Source organism: Ahaetulla prasina, chromosome 1 (genome assembly GCF_028640845.1).
Source record: "Ahaetulla prasina isolate Xishuangbanna chromosome 1, ASM2864084v1, whole genome shotgun sequence".
Taxonomy (NCBI): Eukaryota; Metazoa; Chordata; class Lepidosauria; order Squamata; family Colubridae; genus Ahaetulla; species Ahaetulla prasina.
Genome location: NC_080539.1, coordinates 120333093 through 120355405, shown reverse-complemented (window position 1 = coordinate 120355405; position 22313 = coordinate 120333093). Strand labels below are relative to the sequence as shown.

The following is a 22313-nucleotide window of genomic DNA, read 5'->3' as shown; positions in this document are numbered from 1 at the left end:
TTTGACTAGGGGAACCCCGCTCCCCCAATATTTGCCCTTTAAGAAATAATTCCTTTCCCATAACATTTCCATTGTTCTTAAAATATATAGTGCCCCATCCATCAAGATACTGTAGCTGCTTTCTGTGCTATATAAATAATGGAACATTTTTATGCTACATAAATTTTAACATTTAAAGTGATTGATACACTTTTTGAGTTCGAAATAGTAGTATTTATGTCTATTGTTGTATATCCAAAAGCATCAGTTTATGATAGAAAGAAAGGAAGTGCCAAGTCTTCTTTCAGGTTGTTCAATTTTTTTGTCACATGGGCCATTTACTGTAAATCTGTAGGCCAAACATATGCATTGGAATTAAGCACAAGTGAACCAAGGTTCTTTTGAAAAGACGGCTTGCTTGTTGCTCTTCTCTATGATAAAATAGCTTGCATAATTCATGATGACAAGGAGATTTTAATAAGCAGGAAGAAAAGCTCTATGCAAATGTTGTTTTTGAAAACACAATAAAGTACAACTACAAGAAGTTGTATCAAATGATGATTCATATCTGCCCCTATTCTCCCAAAGTAATAAGATGAGCAGAACAAGTCAACAGAAGTGAATCATAATATACAATCTATGTGTACAATCTGCTGGTTCTAAACAGTGTGAAAAGTCCCACTAGATTGTCTGCTAGGAAAGAACATGATTTTTATTTTAAAAGTTGACCTTTTTTTCTTTTTCTTTTTTTTTTTTACATTTATATCCCGCCCTTCTCCGAAGACTCAGGGCGGCTTACAGTGTATAAGGCAATAGTCTCATTCTATTTGTATATTTACAAAATCAACTTATTGCCCCCCCAACAATCTGGGTCCTCATTTTACCTATCTTATAAAGGATGGAAGGCTGAGTCAACCTTGGGCCGGGCTTGAACCTGCAGTAATTGCAGGCTACTGTGTTCTAATAACAGGCTCCTTACAGCCTGAGCTAGTCCGACTCCCTTTTTGAGAGTCTTTCACATGATACCATCATAGTACGTTTCACCATTTAATGGTGGTAACAAGGCAAAATTATGTCATTTTGTAGTAAGAGGTATATTGTCTTTAATTTTATTGTTGTCTTGAATTGTTTTGAAAATGGTCTGCAGATTTTTTTTTTGGTGTGTTAGGTGCTGATACATGATAGAAATTTGGTAGCCGAATATCGTATCGAAATCTTTTCCCTTGGCTCACTCTGTCGTTCAATGCATAGAGTTTATCAGCAATATCATTTCCAATCAGGATTGAAAACAGACGTGAGATGAATCGGTGTTTTGCAAAGAGTAAATATAATTTTTTTCTCCTCCACGCCACATAATGACAATCTGTTTCGGCCGTAAGGGTTACCTGAAAGACATATTCCCAAGTATGGGGAAGGGAAAAAAGAAAAATTGGTATTTTTATCATTGTGCTTAAAAACCCAAAATTAAAAACAAAACAAAAATAAGACTCTTCCTTTTCTTTTTTTTTTTTACATTTATATCCCGCCCTTCTCCGAAGACTCAGGGCGGCTTACAGTGTATAAGGCAATAGTCTCATTCTATTTGTATATTTACAAAGTCAACTTATTGCCCCCCCAACAATCTGGGTCCTCATTTTACCTATCTTATAAAGGATGGAAGGCTGAGTCAACCTTGGGCCGGGCTTGAACCTGCAGTAATTGCAGGCTACTGTGTTCTAATAACAGGCTCCTTACAGCCTGAGCTAGTCCGACTCCCTTTTTGAGAGTCTTTCACATGATACCATCATAGTACGTTTCACCATTTAATGGTGGTAACAAGGCAAAATTATGTCATTTTGTAGTAAGAGGTATATTGTCTTTAATTTTATTGTTGTCTTGAATTGTTTTGAAAATGGTCTGCAGATTTTTTTTTTGGTGTGTTAGGTGCTGATACATGATAGAAATTTGGTAGCCGAATATCGTATCGAAATCTTTTCCCTTGGCTCACTCTGTCGTTCAATGCATAGAGTTTATCAGCAATATCATTTCCAATCAGGATTGAAAACAGACGTGAGATGAATCGGTGTTTTGCAAAGAGTAAATATAATTTTTTTCTCCTCCACGCCACATAATGACAATCTGTTTCGGCCGTAAGGGTTACCTGAAAGACATATTCCCAAGTATGGGGAAGGGAAAAAAGAAAAATTGGTATTTTTATCATTGTGCTTAAAAACCCAAAATTAAAAACAAAACAAAAATAAGACTCTTCCTTTTCTTTTTCTTTTCCTTTCCTATACTCTTATCAATCAAAATTGCAAAATGGTTTATTCATGACTTTCATTCTAACTCTTCTTCATTTACTAGCATTCTCTGCTACAAATATATTTCTCTTACTGGATAGGTTATCCAAGTACAAAAGCTATCTATCTTTATTGTATTTCTTTTTCAAAGACAAGTTTATCCAGAGGAGACATATCTTTAATTTGGGCATTCTATTAAAAGAACAGTACTTCTGATAAACACAGGATTCATGCTGAATTTTACAGACACCTCTTCTCCTCAAATGAGCCATTAAAATGAAGGTTTATTGTGTTTTTTCTACTTACAGTGCTACAAGAGGACAAGCCTCTGACATAAGGAGCTAAAAATCCAAAACATGAAAAAAAAAGAGAAAGGGGAAGGAGAAGGAGAAGCAAGCAAGGAAGAAAGAAAAGACACAGGCAATTTTTCCAATTTCATGTACATGGATTTAGTTACTTGATCAAGCATTACGGAAATTCCTTATCATCATGTACAGAAAATTATCAGCAAAATACTCCCTAGGTACTGAAAAAAATGTTCATTGTTTAGATTTGTATTCCATGCTTTGTTTTTTCCATTGGTAAATGTTTTAAATTTTCCTTGGCTTCCTTATTTTTGCCTCATGTCCAATAACAAGCGCTGTCAGTGGACATTTCCCACCCTTGGCAGAATGGCATGGAACTAAGGCCGGGTGCCAGAGTCTTCACAGACCATGTTGTTTTTTGAGTCTGAATCTAAAGGAACATTCTCAGGAAGCTTTTCACTAAAGCATATGGTGCAACAATGGGCAGATGGGGCCATACTTAAGCAGCAAAAAGAAGTACTTGGTTCACTGACGTGGAAGACTATTTTTTACTTATGCATATATATGTATATGAATGTGTGTATGTGTGTGTGTGTGTGTGTGTGTGTGTGTATGTGTATATATATATATATATATATATATATATATATATATATATATATATATATATATATATATATATATATATATATATATATATATATATATATATATATATATATATTTCTAGTTATATGTCACTTCCTTTACCGTATCAAAATATACAGAAAAGAAAATTAAACATTAAAAATCAGCACTTAAACTTATACAAACAATCATTTTAATCCCCCTGAAGGATGTTTAAGACAGAATATATTCAAACTCACCCAGACCAAACCTAGGTGGAATGGACTGAAGTTGAAAATATTATCACAGTGAGCATCTGAAGAAGAAAACTCTAAAGAGTAGGTGCCACTGAAGGGAAGGCCCCCTTCCTTGAAATTCTGTATAAATTCAGGTCCTGATATACCTGACAAGGTCTCCCTTTATAGTCTTATCCTAGTCCCAAATCAGTATTAGGAATAGTGGTCTGCCAGTTAACTTAATGATCCTCTTAAATGACTTCATTATACCTGTTAAATGGCATTGGAACAAAATGCTACTGTTACATGACACAACATAGCTGTTAGGGAAGAGAGGTATGATCACCCATTTTGAATTTCTGTAAACATTCCTATGAATAGGAATGAAACCATGACAAAACAATGACCTGATGCTCTTAAACTCTTGGAGCCGATTCACTGTTTTGTTTTTGAATTAGACACTGCTATTCAAATCAGAGAGCCAGACTGATAAAGTGATTAATTCACCCAGCTAGAAAATTCTGTTCCCGCCTTAGGCATGAAGCTAGCTGAGTGACCATGGCCCAGTCACTCTCCCTCAGGCCTAGGAAGAAGGCAATGGCAAACTACTAATGAAAACCACGGCACAAAAACTTGAGATAAGTCCAGCAAGTTGACAGGAGTCAACACTGACTTGAAAGTGTGTGTGTGTGTGTGTGTGTGTGTGTGGATGCAGAGAGAGGGAGAGAGAATCAGTATTTCTGATCACAATTGGGACTGGAATTCCCCCATGGCTTCAGTAAGCAAAGACAACTGGTTGTTTGGACCTACCTCTATCCAAAACATTCCAGGTTTGACCCCTACCAACCCTGAGCCTTAGTTCTTACAGGTAAGGGACTACCTCTCTTTCAACTCCTCCCAACTGCCTCCTCTCCTTCATTTCTATCCTTTTGGCCATCCTGCACCTGCCCTTTGGGGCACCAAGCAGTCCCATAATTGTGTGATTTTGAAACCACTGGCCACAAGGTGGCTAAGCGGCTGCATGGTGAAATCCTGAATGACGACAAAGATCCGTTGTGTCTATCTGAATCAGAAGGCACAGTAGACAGCACAGATAAAGTGATCTTTGTGTCTCACCACGAGGAACCAACTTCCTCCGGGAGTTCCACCCTTGGCGAGCTGCAAGAAGTCCCTGACCCACAGCATAAAGAAGCTGCAAGAAGTCCCTGACCCACAGCATAAAGCTTCAGCCACCAGACCAAACAGTGGCATGCCACAAAGCTATTGTGCCCTGAGAAGCTGCAACAGCATGGCTCAGAAGCTGGGTAGCCACTGTGGTTGCCCTTGCCATCCTGACTCAAGGTCCCCACTCCCTCAGCTATTCCAGCTGACCTTCACCATCTTCTTGCTCCTGCTGTTGATTAGGTGTGCCCGCCCTGGTCTTTTGCAAGGAAACTGTGAGCTCATCTTCCCCAGGTCTTGTGAGGGGTCTAGGACAACTTGCCGTGGCCAACTTGTTGCAGGACAATGTATGCAGGTTAATTCAACACAATAAATGTTATCCACCACTGTTTCTTCGGCATTATTTCCATTGACAAAAATGGAAATAATGTTGAAGAAACGGCGGAATGGAATGCATGGAATTGTCCTGTGGTGAATTGGCTGCAGTGAGATGGTCATAGTGAGTTGTCCCATTCCGCTAGTGAGAAAGCTATCATATGTAACATTGGCAAGAAAACCTTTGTGGCCAGCAGATGTGACAAAGGGTCAGGCCAGGCATGTTTGGTCAGCAACAGAAGCAACGAGATGGCAAACATCGGCTAGTGTGTAGTGCAAGTGCCAAAAGGGCATAGACAGGAAGGGTGGTAAATAGATGGGGAATTGAAGCACCCCTGTGGTCCTAAGTATGAGTAGGCCAATTTTGATCATGTGCCTGTAGGGGGGCATATCAATGTCCATAATTTTGGATACTGGTCATAAGTCCCTTTGTTCAGTGCTGTTGTAACTTCAAAAGATTGAAAACGAATGGTCCTAGCTTAAAGCAGCCCTAATGCTAGAAAACTGGTTTTGCTGGCATTACAAGCCACTCTAGATTCTGGATATTATTAATTACAAAACTATGTTGTCAGCATTAGCTGCTAATTCAAGTGGCAAGTAGAAAAGAAAATGTGTGGAAAGGCCTACCCAGAAAGTGTTTCTTTTTCAAAATTACTGAACTAATATTTTGCTTAAACTTTCACATACTTTATTCTGCTGGCATTTTCATTAATTATCCTTGTATTTGGATCTTCCTTATAAAAAAAGGTGATGTTAATACAAATTCTTAGAGAGCTAATTCTTTAATCTTAAATTGGGTATTTCCTGTAATATCAGTGGTTCAGTTCTGGAAAAGGAGAGTTTTATCTGATAGTTTCACAGAAGTTCCCTACCTGAAAAATGCCATCTTCTGTGGGTCTTAATGAATCCCATTCAGGTGAATCCAGAAATTGAAGAGGGAAAATATAATGCAGAAATTCCCCATCCACCGTCACTCTAACTCTAATAAAACAGATCAATTTGTGTTAATAACTGCCAGCAAAAGAAAAGGAAAATAATGCCTAGGTTTATGGTCGGGGTAAAAAATGTTTAAATTTTGAGTAGTTTATGCCATGTCAGTGGTATTAAAGTTTTTAATATCTTATATATTGGAGGACCATCATTTTTATGCTTAATATTTTTATGCATTTAGTAATAAAATACATACATTTATTTGTAGATTTTCAGTCCATATGGAGAGTGGCAATTGCTGATGCAAACCCCCACCCCACGAAAATAATACCAAGTTGCATCTTTCTTAATATTCTTGAATCTCCTTGGAAATTATCCAGTAAGTATTCAAGAAAAGCACAAACCCAGAGAGAAACAAACAACAACAAAGCTACAAAACACAAATCCTGGCCAAAAAAAAATAAGTACACAATTTCAAAGACATTCATTCTGCAAGATAAGCCTGGCTTGTCGCTGCAGTGCCAGAAAGACAAAAATACCATACAGGAACAATGAAAATGGCTAGAGGCTGTCAAGGATTTTCTATCTATAATGTGCTACATGGACTATAATATTTCCATTATGTAGAATTCACAGAATTTCTGAGAATAAGAAATGGGAGATTACAATAAGTCAAATTCAGATAATCTTATTAAGGTTTTTTAGATATCATCCTAAATAAAATTATCAATGTTTGGTGACCAGATTGGAAATAAGTTTAAGTTCCTTTTGTTAAACTTGAGGAACCACTAACGTTTCTGTCTGACCACTATCGGAAACAGATGGCTGGACTATGGACTACTATTTCAGAACTGCACCCAGATCCTGTTTATATATCCACACACTTTGTAAAATAGAGTTGTACCCCTCAATATAATATAATATAATATAATATAATATAATATAATATAACAACAGAGTTGGAAGGGACCTTGGAGGCCTTCTAGTCCAACCCCCTGCCCAGGCAGGAAACCCTACACCATCTCAGTCAGATGGTTATCCAACATTTTCTTAAAAATTTCCAGTGTTGGAGCATTCACAACTTCTGCAGGCAAGTCGTTGAAATTCAGAATAAAAAAAACCCTTGCAGACATATTTCAGGTCTATTGGTCTATCTTCTATTCTACTTTGACTCTTTCATGAACCAATTAAAAACAAAAATTATTAATCAATTATTTGAAAAGATTCAATATTCAGCAAATCCAAAGATGATCCCCACTCTGATTTTGGTACAAAACAAAGGGACATGAATTCAACCTGCAGTTCAACCTGCAGTTTCTCCAATGTTCCAGAACATGGATAGAAAAAAGAAATGAAATTGGGAGAAATGAAATGTTGCTGCAATAACTGATTTGACAATATATCACTCTTTAATGAAATTTAGGAAATTAAAATGAATACAGCCCTCACATGAAACATATGAATATGTTCCAAGAATAAGTGCTGGTCTCAAAGTCCCAGGTATACCAGTTTTTTTGGTTTTGAGAATTATGCAAATTAAACAAAAGTTGTAACACAATACAAAACATAGCAGAAATAGGGGCTGGGGGGGGGCAGATACAACAATTTTAAAAGGGATCAGCCAGTGAAAAATGATACACTGAATATACAATATTCTAAGTCCTAAGAAACCTATCCAAAGTTTTTTGTTTTCAGTATCATTAAAATTTTCCAGTGCTAAAGAAAAGGAACATTGTACTTACCTGAATATTCATTCTATGTGCGCTTTATGAGAGTCCAAGCAATGGGTGATAACCTTGTCTGATTGACCAGAGACTGAGTTGTAATTTGTTTAGTCATGCCTCCTCTTTCTGTTTAGCTTCAGTTCGTTAACGATAGTCTGGATCTGGAGAAGACGTAACCTGTAATGATAAAAAAACATACTCTCCCAGACCCCCGTTAGAAAATTAGGAAGGGATTGGACTCTCACGCAGCGTACATAGAATGAACGTTAGGTAAGTACAATGTTCCGTCTCCTATGTACTGCTTAGAGAGCCCAAGCAATGGGAAATGCCCAAGCTAGGCATCCCTAGGGTGGGGAGTAGAAACCTCCAGGGTCCTGTCAACTGGAAGAACCTGCTGCAAGACCCTTCTCCAAAAAGCCGCCTCTGCTGAGGCAAACATGTCAAGTTTGCAGTTTCTGATGAAGGGAGAAGGCGATGCCCAAGTGGCTGCCCTGCATATCTCTAGTATAGAAGCTTGAGTGGGATGTTTGGGATTTGGACAAAAATCCGGTAAGATGACCTCCTGGGCCCGGTGGAACCAGCAGTTGATTTTCGGAATGAATGTCGGGTCCAGGCGGAGGATGACTCTGTCAGGATGCATAATATACAAATCCTTCCGTACTGAGAGAGCCGCCAGTTCCGAGATTCTACGAGCAGAAGTGATGCCGATGAGAAAGATGACCTTAAGGGTCAGAAGCCTGAGACTGGAAGAACTCAACAGTTCGAACAGAAAGGACATGAGTGCCTGTAAGACGAGGGACAGGTCCCAAGAAGGGTATCTGTGAATGGGCGGAGGTCGCAGATTGGAAGCCCCTATTAGAAAGCTGCTGTTGAGTTGTTGCGTGTTGAGAGAGGATTGAAGCTCCCTCACAGGAGAGAATAGTTGCAAAAGTGGCTACTTATCTATGGAGGGTATTAACCTCTAGTCCTTCCTTCCTGCAGGAAGTCCAATACCTGAGGAACAGTGGTCGATGTTGACGCTAGCACCCTTCTAGTGCACCAGCAGCAAAAAGAATTCCATGTGACGTTGTATATGTGGGTTGTCGACAGACATCAAAAGCAAGGATGGTAGAGATTACCTTTCTAGAGAATCGGTCCTTTCTTAGGATCAAGGGCCAGATGGCCAGCTGAAATCATTGAGGTTCCGAATGTAGCACAGCCCCCTGGCTGAGGGAGATCCTGTCTGAAGGGATCCTCCAGGAAGGTGATATTGATAGGGTCAATAGGTCTGCAAACCAGGTCCATCTGGGTCAGTGAGGAGCTACGTGGAGAACTCTGTGCTTTCCTCCAGGATCTTCCTGATGACTCTCAGTAGTAGAGGTATTGGGGGGAATGCACTGGGGCCACGGACAATGGAAGGTGTCTCTCCCTTTGGCTGCTGGGGATCAGAATCTGGTGTAAAACCATGGAAGTTGTGCATTCGCTGGGTTGGCAAAGAGGCCTACTTGGGGTGGGCCGAATTTGGTTGTCAGCTATTGAAGTGGTTGTCAGCTATCGAAGTGCTGTCCCGGTGTTTGGAAGCCGTACAGGTCTGGATGGGGAGAAACAGGCCCAAGCTCAATCCCTCCAAGACAGAGTGGCTGTGGATGCCGGCATCCCGGTACAGTCAGCTGAGTCCACGGCTGACTGTTGGGGGCGAGTCATTGGCCCCGATGGAGAGGGTGCGCAACTTGGGCGTCCTCCTGGATGAACGGCTGTCTTTGGAAGATCATTTGACGGCCGTCTCCAGGAGAGCTTTCTACCAGGTTCGCCTGGTGCGCCAGTTGCGCCCCTTTCTAGACCGGGATGCCCTATGCACGGTCACTCACGCCCTCGTGACGTCTCGTCTGGATTACTGCAATGCTCTCTACATGGGGCTCCCCTTGAAGGGCATCCGGAGGCTGCAGTTAGTCCAGAATGCGGCTGCTGGTGATAGAGGAGCCCTCGTGGCTCCCGTGTGACACCTATCCTGCGCAGACTGCACTGGCTACCTGTGGCCTTCCGGTGCGCTTCAAGGTTTTGGTAACCACCTTTAAAGCGCTCCATGGCATAGGGCCGGGTTATCTACGGGACCGCCTACTGCTACCGAATACCTCTCACCGACCGTGCGCTCTCACAGAGAGGGACTCCTCAGGGTGCCGTCAGCTAGGCAGTGTCGTCTGGCGACACCCAGGGGAAGGGCCTTCTCTGTGGGGGCTCCCACCCTCTGGAACGAACTCCCCCCAGGACTCCGTCAACTTCCGGACCTCCGACCCTTCCGTCGCGAGCTTAAAACACATTTATTCATCCGCGCAGGACTGGATTAGATTTTAAATTTATATTGGTTTTTAATGGGTTTTATTATTTATACTGCTTTTTAATAATTCGGCTTTTTAGAATAAGTTTTTTAATTGTTATTTTAATTTGTATTTATATGTTTTTACTTGCCTGTGAACTGCCCTGAGTCCTTCGGGAGATAGGGCGGTATATAAATGTGATTAATAAATAAATAAATAAATAAGACAGCTGGAGGAACAGATCTGGATGAAGTTTCCATTCTGCCTGATCGATGGTCGTTCTGCTCAACCAATCCGCTGGGATGTTGGAGATCCCGGAGGTATGTTCCACCTGCAGGGACAACAAATGTTTCTACACCCACAGACCTATCGCTGCAGCCTTGCGTATCGGCGCCCTGGAGTGGGAGCCCCCGACAGTTCACATGGCCTTGACTGTGACATTGTCCATCAGTAACAGCACGTGGTGCCCTGACAATTGATCTTGGAAATGGCGGAGCGCCAGATGAGCGGCTCTCAGTTCCAACCAGTTGATGTCTTTGAGGAGGTCATTTGGGAACCATCGACCCTGGGTCACATGAGATTGTAGATAAGTGCCCCATCCGAAGAGGGTGACTTCTGTGGTCAGGGTTAGGCAGGGGTGCTCGCTGAAAGAACACCCCTGCTCCATGGCTGTCAACATCCACCATTCCCAAGGATCTGATTACCTTGAAGGGAACTCCATTTGGGGGAGTTGCTGAACCTGCCGATTACTTGGTAATAGGAACCATTGAAGAGGTTGGGAGTGCAACCTCGCCCAAGGTACAATCTGTAGGCAGGAAATCATTTTGCCTAACAATTGGGAAAGAAGCATCAATGGTACCCTTCTGAGGGTTCTGACTTTCCTTATGGCAGTGCGGATGCTGGAGCGACACTCCTAGAAGAGGAAGACGAGGCTGGTCTGAGTGTCAATCCTTGCTCCCAAATGGACCAGGTTGATGGAGGGGGTCATATGACTCTTCTCCCAATTCACGGTAAACCCGGGGTCTTGGAAGGTTTGAACCATGATCTGGAGGTCTAGACTCACCTGCTGAGGGGATGAGGACAGGACCAAAATGTCATCCAGCAAATGTATGGGTTTTGTCCACAAGTGAGCAGCCATCATGTCCAGAAGCTTTGTGAATACTCTGGGGGTGGACGATAGTCCGAAGGGCAGAGCTTTGTATTGGTAATGTAGTCCCACGTAGGAGAACCTGAGGAATCTTCTGTGAGATGGTCTGATGGGCATGTGCAGATAGCTTCTCGTAGATCTATTAATGCCAAGACATCTCTCTGTCTGATGCCACCCAGAATGGTGTGCAGGGATTGCATTTTGAAGCGTTTGTACTTGATGTGTACATTCAGCTTTTTCAGATCTAGGATGGCTCTGCTTCCGCCTGATTTCTTTTGTACCAGAAAGAGTATCGAATAGAAGCTGAATCCCTGATGATGAAGAGGTTCTATGGCCTGAATGGCCAGCAGGTGCTGGATTTTAGCTTCCATCAGAGACTGCTTGGTGGCGTCCCGTGACACTGAGCATTGGATAAACCGTCAAGGGGGTTCAGAACTGAACTTTAGGGTAAGGCCAAGAGTTATTGTCTGCAATGCCCAGGTATCGGTGGTTGTGTATCACTAGCGGTTTGCAAATTTGCCAAGGTGACTGCTTATGGGGCTTTTGTCGGGACAGTCACTTGGTACGTGCAGCTCCCCAAAAGGGACGTTTGGTCTGTAGCTGTCTGGAGCGATCCAGAAAAGACGTCTGGTCTGTCTGGAGATATCCCAAAAGGGGTGTCTGTCCTGTGGCCTGTCCATGGTTGGTAGAAAGGATCTTTGGTAAACCGGGATCTAAAACCCCATGTCAGATGCTCGAAAGAACTGCCTACAGTTCTTTCCGTCTGCTCGCCTGTAGACATGGGGAAGAATCTTCCTTTTATCTTTGCCTTCTACCAAGACAGGGTCTAGGGATTCCCCGAAGAGAGAGCCTCCCTTGAATGGAGCCGCTGCTAGTAGCCATTTTGTTTCATGTTGGCCTGCTAGTGCCTCAACCATGAGGCATCTGGAGGTGACATTGGATGCTAAGGCTCATGAAGCAAAATTAGCTGAATTGAGCATTGCATCTGCGGAATATTCTGCAGCAGCAATCAGCTTATTTATGTCCTGATGCAAGCGGGTGTCGTCAGGAGATGCCTGGGACTGTATTTGATGAAGCCAGATTAGGGATGTCCTAGAGAAAAAGGATGCCACTGTGGCGGAACGAATGGCCCAGGCGGCTGCTTGGTGGGTTTTACGAGCAGCAAGCTCCACCCTTCGGTCCTCAGTTTTCAGACCTTCGGCTGAATCAGAAGGATGTTAGATGTGCAAAGCTGAGCACTGGAACATCAAAGGTTCAACGTTTGAGGAGGTCCTCAAGTTCTTCTTCCACCGTGTACATTTTCCTATCCATACCACTAGGGGCAGAGATGGCGACATGTCACTGTGTTGTGAAGGTGAAGGAGAGTGAGAGTCTAGAATGTACTCCCTGTCAGAATGACCCATTTGTGGAATGGCCCTTAGATTTGGATCTGCCACTGGCAATGGGGCCAAGAAACCCCTTTGGATAAGGGCAGCATCAATGCCCTTTGTGATAGTTTGGGCAGTCATATCACACAGGTCTTGTACAGTACAGCGCCTTGGCCTTCCTCTGGGCAGAGCTCCACCGTGGTAGGAGTGAAAGTGGCAGAAGCACAAGAAGCCCTATGATGATGAAAGGGCCCTGGCTCTGGGTTGGTTACCCCCAAAGGGGGATCCATGCTCGCTGCCTGAAGCTCCTGCCTGGCAGTAGAATCAGAAGGAGACCAGCCAAACTGGTCTGGCTGGGGCTCCTGGATCAAAATGTCCTTCTCTAAAGGCTCAGTTGCTTCCCTGCTGCAGACAGGGATAGAAGATTCCTTGCCAGCCTCTGTCCTTTTTTGGGCCTTGTCAAATTGTTTTTCTAAGGCACATTGTCACCTCATGACATCCTTATCAGATGCAGATGAAGTGGAGGTTTGTACAGAGGGCTAGGATCTAGTGGAGGGTCCCTTAGACCTTGATTTTCCCTTTTTTGTAACTGGAGCCTCCGAGGCTTGATGCCTGAGGGAGAAAGAGGCAGAGGTGCGAGAAGGAGAGCGACTGTGGGACGCCATTTTGAAATTCACAAGGTGGTTATATTTCAGCAGATAAAAACTCCTCATTTGAAAACCCCTGATAATTGTTGCCAATTGTTTTGTAATTACCTCCCTGGTGATTAAAAACACCAGTATGGAGGGCAGTTGAGGGCTGTAGCCACGCCAAGCTGACATCACAGCTTGAAAGCAGGAATAAAGTAAGGCTGCAGGGGGGAGGGAAATCCAAAATGGCGCGAAGCCTACACCAAGGCTTCTCAGTGCTGATTACTGCAGCTAGCCTAGGGAAGCTGGAATCCGATACCACGGATCCATGCCCAAGCCCAAGAGCGCAAAGCTAACACCACGGCTCACTGATACTGCCTCCGGAGTGATCAAGAAGAAGCTGACGGGTCCACGCGCCCTGCAGGCCTCCCGAAAGGGTATTTCGCTGCCGCTGATCCCAGTGGCTCAGCTGATGAGCGCATGGCTGAGCATGGTGCCAAAAACCACTTGTAAAGCAGCTACGAAGCTTTTCTAATATTTACTTTCTCTGAAACTCTGCTGAAAGAAGTCTAAGCAATGGAGGTCAAATAACAGAAGTCTCTCTAGGCTGACTGAGTTAACAAACTGGAGCTAAACAGGAAGGAGGAGGTGTGACTAAACAAATTACAACTCAATCTCTGGCCAATCAGACAAGGTTATCACCCATTGCTTGGACTCTGTAAGCAGCGCACAGGAGAAAAGCAGTTTTTCTCAAGAAGATAAATCCTGTCACAATCAATGCTTTCTCACATATCCATGGTCTGATTTATTTTAAACCACTATAGTAGCTTGTTGACTAAGGAATGTTGTTTACACTTGTACTAAACTGTCAAAACATTAAACACACTCTTCATTTTAAACAGGTTCAAACAATGCCAAGGAGGCCAAAGATCTGGTATTCTTCAACCTTTTGTTTCTAAAGAAAGAAGGAGGGATAAACATAATACAAACCTTCCTGACAAGAGTAAGGAGAGCTTGTCAATTGGAGTTTTGCCTTGCATGGCATAACAATGTTCCTTCTCTAATGTAATAACTTCACCACAGCAGAGGACAATTTTTCTAAAAACAGGCAAGGAGATCCCCAAAGGCTGGAACAAAGCATTGTAAAGTTCTTGAAATTCTTTGTCAAAAGCAACACTCCGTATTTGGTAGGTTACATAAATAAACTGTATGAAGCAGATCACAAACAGGATAAAATTCCATGAGAAAATGTCAGCTGCACAGACATCCAGCCATGACCACACAGATGAGCAGAGAAAACCCAGCCCTAGCAGAAAGAAAATATAGAGCAAGCCAAAAAAGCCACTTCCGCCCATAAAGCCAACCACAAACAAAATGCTAGCTAAATGATAGATCGATCCTTCGGTTTCTGACTTCCAGTTCATGCAGATTGGGTGTGAAAATACCAAACTGTCCCAAAAGCTTGAGTTGTCTTCCATGGCTGCAATATCAAATTATTCACTGTCTCTGTAGTTTTGCATTTTCTGTCCTGAAGAGCCGCTATAGCAAACATTCAGGCACTAGGGTAGTTTGTCTCTTTAGAAATCCATACTCTTCCACATTGATTCTTGTTACTTTCACATCTTCTTTGCCTAGGAGAAAGAGAGAAATACAACATCACAAAGATGCAGGGGAAGGGGCGGTGGGGAGATAATACCAACAACATATTTGCATAGTTAAAGGTATTTTCCTAATATTTCCCCATAGGTGCAGGATCAACTTTTCAGAACAACTGAATGTTGATTCATTGGTCATGACAGGAATTGACCAACCAGCTTGTCACCTCAGCCTGAGATCATGGGTTGAGAAAGAGAGAGAGAGACTGGCTCAAAGTCACCTGAATGCCTCAGGCAGGACTAGAACTCTCAAAGTCTCCTGGTTTCTAGCCTGGTGCTTTAACCACTAGAGCAAAGGAGTTAAACTCAAGGCCTGGGGGCCGGAACTGGCCCGGGCGCTACCCTGGAAACAGCAAAGACGACCCACGGTGCCTCTGCCAGCAAAAATGGAGCTTGTGAGGGCCACGGGTGGCCTTCCTGAGCTCCGTTTTCGCTGGCAGAGGGTTGCAGGAAGCCGATCTGGCTGTGCCCACCCTGGCCACCCAAGGTCAAACACAACCCTGATGTGGCCCTCAATGAAATCGAGTTTGACACCCCTGCATTAGACCAAACTAGCTCTCAAATGCTTGCTTAAAGTGAAAGATTTAAATCCAGGTTTTTAATATTTACAGGAATGCTTCTTATGTGCAGTTTTCTATTCAGAACAACCCTGTTAATGGAAAAAGGGATGGACACTATTTTCCCCCCAATGTTCACCTCCATCTAGAGCAGGGGTAGTCAACCTTTTTATACCTACCACCCACTTTTGTATCTCTGTTAGTAATAAAATTTTCTAACCGCCAACTGGTTCCACAGTAATGCACCGTGTATCGTCATCTACGCATGCCCCTCACGTATCATGGATTGGGTTTGCGGGTGGGGGGCACCGGCTACCAGCTCAGCTTATCTGTTACAGCTGGGTGGTGTGGGGGAAGATGTGCGAGCTATTCTGGGACAAGGCTCTTTTGTTTGCAGTCGCACTATAGCGCCATTTAGTTTCACTTACATAACGTGAACTAAACTTATGTGCGGGCGATACAAATAGTATATTTTAGAAATTTAAATTGTCTCAGGGAATTTTATGAAAACCTAATGAAAATGTTTTTAAATAATGCTATGAAATTTTTTTTTTAAAGTCAGTTAAATAAAAAAAAAGGAAAGTGCTTCAGTATCGGACAAAACCCCTATCGCCCACCATGAAAGCTGGAACACCCACTAGTGGGCAGTAGGGACCAGGTTGATTACCACTGATCTAGAGCTACCATATCCCCTACTGTTCCAATTATCTAAAAAAGATTTTGAAGAGCATAGAAGATTGCAAGGAAAAGAGGAACTAATAAGTATTGTGGCATCTCACCACAGATAATCTTTCGTTAGATCAGGGCCTCTTATATACCAAAATAAAACCTCATTCTAGGTGACCATTTGTAGATCTAACCTATTTTCAAGGACTAAGCAAATTAGAGTTTAATACCAATTTAATTCATTTTATATTATTACATTCATGCTTCTAATATTTTCACAGTTCTGCTCTAAATAAGATTACCCATAAGTAAGGCGTGTCAAGCTGAATCATTCTTTCAAATGAACAGTCATGGATGTGGATATAAATGCAAAGTGTTCAGAATGTAGTACTATATCTAAATGAATTATGCAGATTGCTGTTCTATAGTTTTATGCTTACATTCCCCTAATTGAATAGCAAAACATTTTTTGAAAATGAATTTCAAGTAGTTTGTGATATTGCAGTTTAACATTCAAAATAAATACAACTTCCATAATTATAACTAATCTAATGAGTACGTCATTTTTTAAATAAACCAAGCTTTCCTGAATCTCAGCTTTATGTTATGTCTGATGATCCCTATATGTGTTTTTTAAAAAAAATATTGATACAATTTAGAATGAACCACTCAAATTTGCCACCACATGTCATGCAGATCTTGATTAGGGGCAAGTTCAAAACTAGATATCTTGAGTTTCTTCAAATTATTACAATAAGAAAATACAAATTTGAATGACAATGAAAACAGAGACCAGAAATAACAAAAGAGCAGGGCATGTTCCCTTCCTCACAAGAACTAGACAAGCCACTGAGGTCTTTCTGGAAGTTACTTTTATTTCTAACCCATCAAAATCAGTATTTTATACAAAGAAGTGATAAATTTTTAGCTTGCAATGACAAGAGCGGAATTCGAAAAGTCTACAGGATATGGAGCTAAAAGCTGGAGTGAGATTATTTGGCAACGTGCTTCCTAAAACATCCGATCAATCAGTAACCATTTGGTTAGTAAACATTCTAGAATATTTTAGGTAGGAAAAGTATGCTGAGTATGGCTTCTGAAATAGTTTACAACTCCACAATACCGTGTTTCCCCAAAAATAAGACCCTGTTTTATATTTTTTTGAACCCTGAAATAAGCGCTTGGACTTATTTTCGAGGTGGTCTTATTATTTTGGGGCGTGTGGAACAAGATGGAGCTCTTCTTGCCATCTTACCTGATTTCCAGCTCTATCTCCCTAACCCTAACCAGAGGAAATGGTGGGGACCGGCAGTGCATGCATTTAATATTTTCGGGGAGGGCGCGCCTTATTTTAGCGCATGCCTGATTGGGCTTATTATCCTGGGAGATCTTATTTTTGGGGAAACAGGGTAGGAATGCCACTCTGAGTCATGTGACCAGAAGGAAGGGTGGTTAGAATGCAGGGGGGAGCAACATTCTAAGCCATTGCCCATTCTGTCTTCCACTGAGATAAACTGTTTTTTTAAAAAATGTTTTTCTCGAATGCTCCTAGAATGATTTTCTCCTAGCTCTTAAAATCTGACCCATTTTAAAACTCATTTCCCATTTATTGGCTTCTGCCATACCAAATTTGGTCTTCTTGTGCCAAATTTTGGGAAAGTTATCTTGCTGATAGAGTCTTCTGAGTTCTTTACATAATGTAAATAAAAAGAAGTTGGTTTTCTAACTTTCTGCATAGATAATTTATCCAGCCAAGGACAGAATTATGCATTTGTGAAACTCTGATAATCAGGTCCTCAACCAGAGAGGAGCTCAGCTTGATTTTCACTGAGTGCTAATCATTCTTGCATTCTTATGTATAAAAGAGCTTTGTTATGTGAGAATAAAATGTAAAATAATGAAATACGTCATACTAAAAAGGTTAGTACATAAGAAGATAAATTAAACTAGCTTTTAAAACTTCTCTGTTATATAAATGAAATGAAATGAAATCAGCTGGGATAAATCTCTCCAAGGTAATTTTCAAGTCAAAACAATAATTGAGTACTATAAAGCACTGCAAATGAACAATTCCTCTCCACACACACCCCATGTGAAATGTTTATCTGGTTCTTTCAGAATGTATTTCCTAGAAATAATTGTTGAATTGCCAGGTTTTTTCTTTATGCTATGAAAAATGCAACAATCCACTAGCTTATTGTATCTCAATTCTGACAGCAAAAAAGTTGTACTCAAAATGACACACAGTAGGGAAGAAAATTTCCAATTTGAAATATTTCAATATATTTTGGAACAATTACCATTTTAAATGCCCCAGAATGACAGCAGATCCGAATGTCTCTTTAATTTTTGCATTTTTTAAAAAAACTTTTAGCTAATGCTTGTCATTGGTACCCCCATGCAGCTTATTTTCTGACAGCTGCTCAATATGGCTATCCAAACGCTGAGAGGTTTCAGCACTTCAGAGATGTTATCACTACAGTTCAGAGAAACAGACAAAGAACATAGAAAATGTCAAAATTCACATTTCTCAGGTGATGGGCTCAAATTCTATTAGTAGTAAGGAATAGTAAAAAGTAGGATTTGAGAAAGTGTTAGCATCCCTGTGCAGTATAAACCCCTGTACAATAAAAAAAGTTTAGTCCTATCTGATTGTGCATGTCAGTTCAACTGACAAAATGTATTATCAGTGAACGTTTTTAAAAAACCTTCTTATTTCTTTTTTACTTTTGTTCGTATTATTCCTTGACAAAAGATCTTCACTGTGAACCTCATTATGAATAAAACCTTTCTCTTGGGACATATTGAGAGCTGTTTATTTTTCTTTTAGTAAATAATGACACAGAAGCAGGTAGAAATGCTGTACCAAATTAAAAAGTAAGATATTTAATAAGAAGACAACACACAAAATGAAAAATAAAATCGTTTTAAAGGGCGAATATAAAAAGCAAATCTATCAACATTGTTTCAGTTATCCAATAGAATATTATAAAATATACATAACAAAAATTTGCCCAACCGTCCAAGAACAAACAATCTGTAAACTTCAAGTCTCTCTTTCATAGCACTCAGAACTCTCTTTGACCCATAAATACTGAAAAATTAGGCCATGTTGTCCTGTCATTTTGAGGTAGGCAATAAATATAAGCCCTAAAATAGGTCAATCAAATTTTAAAACAAACACGAACCTCAAACTTCCCCCAAAATCCCAACCCAACTCACACTAAGGAGCAGAACTTCCCAAAATGCCATGTTACTATGTTAAGTGTAGCCTTTGACTATGAAAAGGTTGCTACCTCTGCTTTAGAATAAGAAATACAACTGGAGTTGCTACTGTAGCACCATTAAGAATCCCTCTTTGAGGAAGATGGGCAGTTCAGAGATGTGAAGTATAATAAATAAAAATATAAAGAAATAAACCAGAGTGTTAACATCGCCATGTCAGAGCCCTGTCATTTCACGGTCAAATGAGGAACCCTCGTGCAGTGGATATCTATCTACCTACCTACCTACCTACGGCACCAAACACAATAGAAAAGGGAGATTATTTTGGTGGAACAATATCCCACTAAAAACATGCAAAATCCATCTTAATCTGGAGGAAGGCATGGTTAATAGAGAGAGTATTAGAATTTTTGGAGGAAGGCTGTTCCGGAGGTCAGGTACCAGAGGAGAGAAGGCACATATCCTGTGTATAAGGGACTCGGACTCTTGTTTCATATTGCAGCATAGGCAGAAACATCAGGAGAAAGATCCTCCAAAGAACAAGGCCCCATGCTACTAGTGTAGTCTGCATAGCAGAGGTATTATATTGGCATGCCATGGTACACCCATGGTAGGGGTAACAGCTTATGATACTATATTTTGCATCAGGAGACACTTCCAAGGTTTCTTCAAAGGCTGTTCTATGTAAAACACATTGCTGTAGTCCAGATATGAGGTGGCTGAGCCATACCTAAGAATTGTCCTGCTTGTGTCCTTCCAAGTCACTTGGTCAGCAATTGTAGGAAAGATACGAGGAACCTGACTGGACTCTGGTCTGATGCAATATAGCTTTTCTTCTGTACTTAAATTCTCAACCTTTGGAAGAAACTGCCACCATTAAATAAACAAAATATATAGCCAATGCTATGGAAGGAAGTTGAGGTACAATATATTAAGCTAATAGAAATAGAACAATTTATATAGTGATCAATAATGGAATGTAGGTGAAATTAATTTTCAATGGGTATTTAAAGATAAGCAGAACATCTGACCTAGACTGTATTGTTGCTTCTCAGTTTAGGAAAATCTCCAAGTACTCTTTTTTGTTAAAGAGATGTTCCATAGGTTATGCAAGACTTAAGCAAACCTTTTTTATACAAATGTTTCCATAAGCCATATTAAAAATTTGCAAGGTGAGTAAAATTTTGCATTAAGCACACAATGCAAAGAAATACAGTGAATGGATATATGTTTTAAAATGTGTATGTAAGAGGGGAGGCATTTCCCACAGGTCTTCCTCTTACTTACGCTAAACCATAGATACTGTGCAGATATCTGTGCATTATCTCATATTTTCAGTGTTATTTTACACTTATTTTTATTCCAATGGGAGGGTAGTAATTCCAATGTCTGCAAAAAATCAGATTATTCAAAGATTTCTAGAAAGAAACAGTTATTTAACTGTTTAACTGTGCAAAGTTCCTATCCTGTGAACAAGTGGAACAAAAATATCTGCTTATGGAATTATAAATATTTTGTCTCCTGGTCAGTTTGTAATGTGTTTACACTTTAGTAAACAATTTTCTTTTCAGGGTCTTGGCTATGTCTAGAAAGAACCCATCATGAAGAACCAGTCTAGAAAAGTTCAACTCCAATCCCAATCTAGACTGTAGCAGAACATAATGTGAAGAAGGACATTACAGGACTGTAAATTTAACATAATCTGGATCTAAAATATATTACTTACTATGTTACCTATTGGCATCAGGAGGTCAAACTAGGCCTTTGAGGAAAAATACAGTATAATGCTCTGTAATACCAAAAGGAAATATTTAAAAGGCAGATTAGTTGGTGGGCTGGTTTAACCCTACTAGCAGATGGGAAAAGATGAAAATCCACATTTATGAAGTGTCTTCTCACCCAATCTGGATTCTAATGGTAGATTGTATACAGAAAAAAAACAGGATTTGACAGGATTTGAAAGAAAGAGTCGGTAAGTCATATTCATTCCAACAGACCTGTTTAAAGAGTCTTCTGCGCATGCTCGAAAATGGTGGTGCTCTGAGTTCTCTGGAATGGTAGGCTGGACGGCCCCGGAACAATGCGGTGTTTGGAGACGCCGCCTGGCCGACTATGCCCCCTGACTCGATCCGTGGGTTCTCTGGCTTCCGATTGAGACCTTCAGGCCTCGTGTAAGATCTTCGGACGCCGAGGACGGAGACGGAGACGGAGACGGGGAGGCGAGCGGCATGGCGGCGGCCATTTTGGGGCGTTTAGGGGCGGCTTTTTTGGCGCTTCCCAGCTGATTCAGCCGAAGATTGAAGATCGGAGGAGGAAAGGATTGTGGTTTCCTGGAATCGGCTTGGAACGGCTTGGAACGGCTGGCCATTGGCTCCCACCCATACCATCCTCCCAGCTAGGTATCTGCCTATCGGCGATGGGGGTTGGGGCTCCCCCCCCCAGCTGATTAGGTTTTCCATCACCAGCTGGGAGTTCCCTATGGCCGCGGCTATGATTTCGCTGCGACGGCGGTTTACATCTGTGGCGTTTTTGCCACCTTGGCCGTCCTTTATCCATCTGTCTGTTCTGGGCTCTCCGGACGGCCTTCATTTTGCCAGCGGACGTCGGCTGGAGGTTAAGGAGGCCGATATGATCCTGATGGTGTGCTTGGCTGGACCATACCGGAGGGCCTATGACTGGGCTGGGCCATATGGTGGGGGGGAAGGGGTGATGGAGGCGATGGGGGAATGAGAAGGAGGAGAGGGATATCCTTGATGTTTGCGTCTACCCCTAAACTGGTTGGTGTCATCTTGCCATCTTGCCCCTGTGTCATCTTGCCCCTATGTGCTTGAAGTGCTGTGACTGTCATTTGTCATCTGGAGCCATTTGAGTTCCATCATTAGCGGCTCATCAGGGCTTTTGCCTTCGAAGACGGTGTCTACACTTCTATCTTTTACCATCTTGCACCAGGTTCCAAATGGATTTACTGAGACTCAACTTTTCATTGAGACTTAATAGACCCTGTGTACCATCTATACCGCTCTGGGGGCCATACCATCTTTTAGCCGCCTCTTCTCATGAGATACTCACCTTTTGAACTTCTTCGCTTGCGAGGTGCCCCCGCCGCAAGAATGGCCCTCCACACTATCGAGGCCTGCCTTAACGAAGGGTCTTGGGACCCAGAGAGGTGGCATGCGTC

General features: G+C 41.6%; 2 protein-coding genes across 3 annotated transcripts in view; both read right to left on the bottom strand.

Annotated features, from left to right (window-relative positions):
* Window positions 1–22313, bottom strand: part of BVES (blood vessel epicardial substance) — a 69440-nt gene that overhangs the window by 40278 nt on the left and 6849 nt on the right. Inside the window, exon 1 of one of the 2 annotated variants that reach the window (XM_058174602.1) lies at window positions 5814–5907. The exons of the other annotated variant lie outside the window; for it this stretch is intronic. The gene's annotated coding sequence lies outside the window, so the exon portion shown is untranslated. Of the gene's footprint in view, window positions 1–5813; window positions 5908–22313 lie in introns of those variants that run through there. 2 annotated transcript variants of the gene reach the window in all.
* POPDC3 (popeye domain containing 3) lies at window positions 1549–14514 on the bottom strand. The gene is made up of 3 exons (XM_058174635.1): window positions 14023–14514; window positions 5814–5922; window positions 1549–2119 (listed from the first exon to the last, which is right to left on the bottom strand). Exons 1-3 carry the CDS (start codon window positions 14508–14510, stop codon window positions 1844–1846), a joined length of 873 nt encoding a protein of 290 aa, XP_058030618.1. The 5' UTR covers window positions 14511–14514; the 3' UTR covers window positions 1549–1843.